Here is an 8,620-nt window from a genome sequence, read left to right as displayed (position 1 = left end):
ACTCTAATATGACAAACCAACTTGGAAAGTTTCTGTAAACTTTTCCGTGGAGAATTGAGCAGTCTTGTTTTCACATTCTCTAAAACGTCATCTGTCAAGCGAGTTGGTCGACCACTGCGTATTCTGTCGCAAACACTACCTGTCTCGAAATCGGTTTGCTAGCCTAGAAATTGACATTTTTTCTGGCGGAGGAACACCAACAAATTTCAAATGATTCTTTTACACTCACGAACGATTTCATAGCAAAATATTGTTCAAGAATGAAAACTCATTGTTCTATGGTAAAAGACATTCTGTTCGTAACACGACCAGAAACGGCACAAAACTTTACACAGCTCAAGGAGAATCAACTCACACTGCCGTATCTATACCGGTTGAGTAGCACTACCAAATTCGTGTCACAAAACAAAATTTCCCTTTCTTAGAAAAAAATTACCAGACATTAACAATTGGGTAACAGGACTAAAAAATCACCCTGCAGAACAGTTACTCTTTCTTTTGACACTTATTATCTTAAAATAGTTTTGTCTTATCTAACATAACAGTTTAAATAAAAAATCTTTTTCATCAGCATTAATTATCTTGTCTTTAACTCAACATATATTCACTCATTTTCAAACTATGCACTAGTTATGTTAACATGATATTTTGCCGAACGTAAGGTATTGGAGATTGTTTAAATTTTTATAGCCAGCTGTTTGAACCTTTAAAACATTCCATACCCAGATTTTAGCAAAAAATTCCACTTCATTTATTTTTCAAAATCATGCTATTAATTGGAAAGTGTGAATTTTATTGCTACTGAAAAACTGCTTTATCCAGTTGATCAAAAACTAACACTCAATTTTTTTTGTTATTGTTTCTCGTGTGGTGTGGATTCTATAATTTTTCTCTGTTCCTCTTTATTGCTCTCTCTGCAAAGGAAGCCAAATTAAAATTATGGCAGATATCAACTAGTTCACCCTCCCTTTTCTAGTGGGTGAGTAATTTTAATTATTTTATTTAATAGAAAGAATTTTATGTTCACCAGCCATAATATCAAAACCCCGGATGGAGAATCTTACTTTTTAAGACTTTGGGGATTAGCACCCCCATGGCCCTAGATTCTGCAGCTTTTGTTTCTGCTACTCACTCAGTTGCTAAACTCTTAACACGGTACACATACAATACGCAGTTTACAACGTATTCCCTTACACTGTTTCTTCTTATACTTACACAAAGTGGTATTGCAACATGGTATTGCAACACTTTATGAAATACAACATTAACCGAAGGTGGAAACTTGTCATGCTGATGGATGGAAGGCTCTATGTAGTGAGTCTCAAACGATATCCTCTGGGCACCTGTGCAAACCCAGTTGTATTTAGTTCTAGCCTCTGTACCTGTGGGCTTTGCAGAGGTTTTTCCCTGGTTCTCATGGGACCAAAATTAATAGTCCTCAAATAACCCTTATAACAGTTTGTGTTACATCTGAAAAAACCCACCAAAAACAATCTTGCGAAAAGGCTTTATCACTGTTGTCTGATGAGGAAAATAGTTCTGTAGAAGGTAATGTAAATTTTTTATGCATCCTATCTACAGTTCAAAAATATTAGATTTGTAAATCTGCGAAATAATCACGAAGGTGGCTCCTTTCACAAGTTCACCGAAGAACATCAAGAAATTAAGAAACAGATCAATACTAATTGAAATATTTAATGATGAGCAAAGTCAGTCTCTCGCTTATGTCTTGCCAACATGGGCGGTATAAACATAAGTACGATTTGTCATAAAACCTTATATACCAGCCATGGAGTAATACTTCATCTCTGTTATTAATGTTAAATCTTATTTTTTTAATATTTTAGTTTTAATCTACAGAGTGGCGCACAAAATGATCCAATATTTAGTTTGCTTAAAAAATATTTATTTGAATTGCACTTCAGAAAAATAGAACATGTTTACTATTTACCTGGAGATCATGTTCTGCTTTTCACATGTTCAATATGACCACCATGACATCCTAGTAACTTCTTCAATGCGAACTCCTGTATTGTTAATAACTCGATTACACATATCCTCAGTTATCTCGTCCCACACCTGAAATGATCAGCGATTACAGTTCCATCACTGTACGCAGATGTTTAGGGAAACTCTTTTCCTTTAGAAATCCTTAAAGAAAATAATTACACAGATTCAAATAAGAACTACTTGGCGGCCAGTTCTGTCCACATGCTAAACAATTAGGAAATGGATTTGACATATGTGTTAAAAATTTAATGCAGAAAGTCTAAAAACAACATTAGCTGTGTGTAGTCTGTTATAATTAGATCACATACTTGCATAAACCACTCATTTTCTAATTGAAATCCTTTTGTAAGAAGCTGAAGAACAAAATTATTATGCAGCATGTTCAGATAACATTCACTGTTCAGTGTCTGTACAAAAAAGAATGGCTCTATTACACCATGACTTAAGATAGCAACCTATACCATAATTCTTGGAGCATCTTTTATGAAGCATGTATGTATTTTCAGAAGCCCAAAAACACATGTTTTGTTTATTAACAATTCCCATCTAGGTGAAAATGTGCCTCATCTGAAAACCAAATATTGTTCAACAATGTGTCTTGGTTCACAGCCCATCATTCAGCAAATTACATTCTTTGATGTTTGTTGTCAACCATTAATTTAGGCAACACTTGTTATTTTGTTCTGTTACAAATGCAGATCAGTTTTTAAAATTCACTGCCTAGAAATCAAGTTCTGCTGCTGCTTTTCTTGTTGATTTGCCCAGGCTCCTCAGCAACACTGCTGTAACAGCTTCGACATTCTGTGGAGAACAAACAGCGGCAGTCCATTTGTGCTTACTCTCAAATAGTGAACCATCATTGTTTAATTTTTTGTAGTCTATGTATTGTTTGAAATGAGAGTGACCACCGAGTTTGAAAATGTGCATGAAACCGTCTTTGTGTAAGCACTACACTTTTCATCTTATTAAAAAATAACATAGTCTTTACGCACTGTTCAAATCAGCCATCTTGGAATGATTCACAAACAGCCCAGCCAGAAAGAGAAGAGACTAATATTCATGAACTGCTGTCACTTATGCTAACATAAAGCACATTAATAATAATTAAGCTAAACATTGCCAAAACAAATGTTGGATCATTTTATGAGCCACCCTGTAGTTTTAGTTTTTTGCCCTCCAAAAAAAAAATTGGTTTTGGACAGAATTTCAGGGGGAAATTAATTAGATGAAGTATCCAAGTGTTGTACTGTTACGTACTCAGACCACATAGAATGAATCCTTCACAAGTGTTCTTTATCTTTGACTTTTTGAAAACTTAAATTTCTTGCATTTGAATGTTTGCTGATCTCCTTCAGTACTTTTTGTATTTGTTTGATAATATTCAGAAAGTCATGTTTCATCCTGTGCTATAATCAAACTGAGTAGTTTTTTTATTTCTGTGAGTAGTTAGAAAAGTGCCTCTCATGTAATGGACACATTCATAACTTTCATAATCTGACAAGGAATGAACTCAAACTCTGGAATGACTTGCCCAAATTTTCTATTAAGATTTGGGAAATTATCCTTCTAATAACATCTAAATCTCTTGTAATCATTCTCACAATTACACAGAAATCTTTAGATGATTAGCATGGTTTGGCAATATATTTCTTGTTATGAATTCATGTCTTATTTCCAAATCTGTCTTTCTTTTCAAGCGATTCCTTATCACTTTTGACTGCAAATCGAATAGATATTTGTGGCCAAAATAGATATCCCCATACACTTGCCTTTATCAATAGAACAGTCTCAATTGAGTTTAAATCATAAATCAGTAATCGTACTCTGTTCCTTACCACCAGTGCAAACAGTTTTCCAATGCCTATACAAAATGACATCTTTCCTGATATGCTTAATGTGTAGTAAGAACTTTTGCTAGATAAAGCCCAACTGGACTGCATGTGTTGCTTTTGACGGCATTTCTGCCTTGGTCAGTATAAACTCTGTGTTTAATTGCTGGAACATGTTTGTTGCCCATCCTGGATAGATGTCTGCAGATACTGTGATCCTTGTTAATGACCAAAACTGAGGTTTCTAGAAGTTAACTTTTACATCATGTTTATACGCTGTATTAATAATATATCTTGAAAGAGAATTCTTTTACAGTACAGAAAAATGCTTTTTATAATTCAGTGAGAGTAGAAAACTAAAAAGTTTTTGATATATTTGAATGAGAGCTTTGTGACGAACATGCTGTGCCACCTATGAAATCTAGCACAAGAAGTTCTACTGCCTTGGAAGAAAGGGTTAAAGATTGTATTATATTTTTTTAATTTCTTAAGTATTAACATTACCGTAGTTTGTAATGCAAATGAAAAGGTAAGTTTCATGCTCCTGATTCTTCATATTTCACCCATTTTCATATTTTAATTCATAAGATATTAAGCTGAAGCTTTATATCTTACAACTATATATTAGATTAATTCATGTTATAGATTGTATCTTTCTCATCAAATGTTGTTATTTTTTAGTTATTTCTTTAATATACAAGCGACATTCAATAATTAAAGACAAATTGATTTAGAAAAAAAACTGTATTTTTACAAAATGAAACCTTTACTACTTCTCAACATAATCCCCACCAAAATTAATACACTTGTCCAAACGATGAACTATTTTTTTTTACACCTGATGCAAAGAAGTCTTTGTCTTGTTAGAACCACTTTCCCATAAATTCTTTGACCTCCTTGTTGCTGAACTTTTTTCCACATATTGCCTCCTTGAGTGGACCAAACAAATGAAAATCTGAGGGAGCCAAATCTGGACTGTAGGGAGAATGTGGCAGTATCTCCCGACCCATTTTTCCAATGGTTTCTTGGGTCAGCTGGGCAGTGTGAAGACGAGCATTGTTGTGTAGCAATATCACGCCTTTTCTTTGAGATCTACGACATTTTCTCTCATTGCTGGCTTTACTATTTTCATCAGCATGTCTGAGTAGTAGACACTGTTTATTATATGCTGATATTCCAAATAATCACAAAAGACGATACCTTGGGCATCCCAAAAGACAGTCAACATGACTTTTCGTGCTGATGCTTGCATTCTGAATTTCTTTTGGATAGGTGAGCTGGTGTGCTTCCATTCCATGCTTTGTCTTTTGGACTCTGGTTCAAAATGGTGAACCCAAGTTTCATCGCACGTTAAAATCTTGTTCAAAGAGTCACCTTCCCTTTCATAGCGTTCTTTCAAATCTGTACACACTTTGTCTTCTTTCCTTGAGTTGTTGCATTGACCAGTTGTACAACTTTGACCATACTGTAAAATCATTTGGGAAAAGATTTTAGCCGATTTTTCACCTTCAGAAAGCAAAAAACAGATACTGAAATGTTTAATATTGAAATTATAAACAAAACAGTTTTTATCCATCAGCTGTTCTGAGCTCATCCCAATGATGCCAATCTGAAGTTATGAAAGTACAAAACTCCTATAAACTGTTTCATTTCTACATCAATTTGTATCTTTCATTATTGAATGTCCCTCATATGTACATGTAAATGAAAAACATAACTTTTACAGAGTCAGGAAAATGATTTACAAGATTTAAGAAAAGGCCATGCTGAATTAAAAGAGTATATTGTAAAACAGAAATCATGTCTTGAAGCACGTATGCATGAGATTAACCAAGAGAAGAGAAATGTGAAAGAATTGTGTAAGTAAATTTCATTTAAATTAATTAATACTAAGTTTATCTCATGACTTTTTACATGTTATACAATAATGCAAACTATTAAGTGATATTCATTTTTGAGGGAAAAGTAGAAATTTTTTTATTCTACAAACTTTATCTTTTACCTACCTAAGATTTAACTTGAGCAGGTTTGTTATTAAAAATAAGGCAATTCCCAAGCCGTATACAATAATACTCATTAATTGTAAAGTTACGAGAAATTAGGTGAAATTTAGTTTGGATGTTTAATTTACAATATTGCTATTATTAATGTGAGGAATATCCAGAAAATAAGTTATAATGTGCTATTAAAAAAATAATTTTTAAGAAATATTTTTATTGCTGTTTAAGGTATAGACCTTAATAAGACTTTTTAAATGTATTTCTGCTTTTTTGAGGCACTTATCATAGCCCAGCACCAGTGTAGCATACCTTTTTTATAGAAAGATGCCATCTTTAGGTGCAAACCATCTGTTAACAGTTTGATTATCTCATTATGGAACCATCAACCATGAAGGAAGGATTTCAGGTGCTGGAACTGTGAAATCACTTGTAGGGTATAGGCTGATAGGAAATAATCAAATTGTTCTCAACTAAAGACCATGAAGAGATTTTGCATTGCAGCGGTAGTGTGAACAGACGTCAAGAATAAGCAATGTCCTACATAACACAATTTCTTAAACGTTTCACAGTAAACTTCCATCGTGAAGCTTTGAGGCAGAACTCAGTTAGCAAAATTTCTTTTCTCTCCAAAAAAAAAATGCACAGGATCTTCCAAGAGGAAAATATCTGCTTGAATTTTGCCTTTGTTTTCAATGAAGTGTTGCATTTGTTATTATCTTAGGATTGTTTAGTTCAGGAGTTCATGCAGTCCCCATGTCTGGTTTCCAGTGACTACACAGCATTAAAGAGACATCACCTCACTCTCTGAATCGTGATAAAAAATAAAAAGGCCAACACACTGCCTTGTCATTTCGTTTTATTTCTGATAACCAGCCCCTCTTTTTTGTTGATAAGTCGGAGAAATGCCATTTATGCATGCCCCATAAATGGGGTAGTGTTGGACTTGCACAGGTTCTGCTAGATGTTGTTAAGAGCGTATGTATGTATATTAAGAGCGTTCTCCCCATTGGGGCCGGGCCACAATGAAGCACTCTCAGCCCTTGGGGGTGCCTTCAGGCTTGGAGGTTCGAGAGTCCTCGCTCATATCACCATAGTCCATTCATGCAAGTGCGAATTAACTACAGCTCCACAGGAGGCTTTCTGTCCCCCTTTGCTCTCTGGTTCAATTCTTCACCTAGCAGCTGGAATACTTAAGCCTGAGAAAGTCTCAGGCTATTCTGTCCTCGCATCTAACTCCATACTCCTAATAATACGGATGATCATACAAGAGATGGAATCCCATGTTTCCTCATTGTATAGCATCTTCTGTATTATATTCTCTTGTGTGAGAGGACCCAGATGTCTGTAATTATGCCACAAGGGTTCCCAACGTAAACTGGAACACGTGTTCCACATCATCCAGGTCTCAATATGGACACATGTTATCATCCACTCTCTTGAACTTGCAGAGATATGGCAGAAACAGCTGTGGCCCGTCAGGAACTGTATGAGCTCATAATTGAGTTCACCAAATCCCCCCAGGATCCACAGCTTAACCTCATTGATCAAGCATCTAGTCCCTGTACTGGTGGATGCTTTACTCCAACAGACCTGCCGTTGCTCTAACATTGACAATCAGCCTGAACACAATTTTGTGAAAATGCAGGGAAATGAAGTCTAGAAGAATTATTTGATCTCTCTTATCTTCTTTCAATTACATCCATCAAATTGTACATTTACAGATTTAAGAATTTATTTAAGTTGATTTAAGAAATTCTTTCCATTCATCAAACAGATCTGACTAAATTTCACATGCTATTGGTATCTCATTTGCACAGACATATACACAACTGTGAAATTAGTACCAGTGCCTTGCCAACAAACTATGCATGTGCATCATCACTATCATAACAGTAGAATTTAAAAACAACTTGCTTTTTGGATATCACTTATATTATATTTTAGGTGTATTACCCACATATCAATGCTGAAGTTAATTGGAATATATTGTCATTCACAGTATCCTTAAATTGCTATTGTTTTGTTAGGCTGTTTAAGTTGTAATTTTTTACCTAAATTTAATTTATGTCTATTAAATGGTAAATGGTGACAAGACAAATATTAAGTGGTTAAAGCTGACCTAAGGGTAACAAACTTAAACGTGACTGATTTAGAAGACAGAAGGGTGGTTAGGAAAGAAATCTTAGAATTCAAAAGGATCTAAAAGCAGAAGAAAGAACGCGCTAACTTAAAGTGGTCAGAAGAAATAAGGAAGAAGCACAGTGAAAGAATAAAAGAGTATTGGAGAGCTAAAAAACTAGCCAGTAGTTGACTATTCTGTGGTCCTACAGTGACTGGTGTCAAGAGAAAAATGGTAAATTCTACTTCAGTTTTGTTTATAAAGATTTAAATTCTGATTTAGTTATGTTGTAAATAAACATCATACCTGTTTATTCATGCTGAATGTGGTGATGTATGGTTTATGCTTTTGATTTTTACTTAAGAGATTTTTGTACCTCCAATTGCAGAATTTAGTATTCTCTTTTATCAATTTGAATGCAAAGAGTACTCTTCCTAGCTCTAATGTTATCCAAATACTTACTTCAATAAGTTGATGAAATTGAAAATATTCTTTACATATCATGTTTACAATTTTTACCCACAAGGTAGGGCATGACAAAACATAACATTACCATAGATAGTAACAATTTTATGTACAGAACCTTAGAGGCTATACTGAACCACCGAATTTCTATAAATTAGCTGGAATTTAATTCATTAACTCATAATTTTAGTTGAATG

At 34.3% G+C, this 8,620-nt stretch overlaps 1 protein-coding gene across 1 annotated transcript in view; it reads left to right on the top strand.

Moving 5' to 3' along the window:
• The window catches only part of LOC142325177 (kinetochore protein NDC80 homolog), a 125,189-nt gene that overhangs the window by 99,622 nt on the left and 16,947 nt on the right, over positions 1-8,620 (top strand). The window contains exon 9 of the mRNA XM_075366601.1: positions 5,566-5,698. Coding sequence (XP_075222716.1) covers positions 5,566-5,698 — 133 coding nt within the window. The remainder of the gene's footprint in view (positions 1-5,565; positions 5,699-8,620) is intronic.

The sequence above is a fragment of the Lycorma delicatula genome, chromosome 1 (assembly GCF_047948215.1).
Source record: "Lycorma delicatula isolate Av1 chromosome 1, ASM4794821v1, whole genome shotgun sequence".
NCBI lineage: Eukaryota > Metazoa > Arthropoda > Insecta > Hemiptera > Fulgoridae > Lycorma > Lycorma delicatula.
The sequence above is the reverse complement of the archived record's forward strand: the minus strand, read 5'-3'. Positions and strand labels throughout refer to the sequence as shown.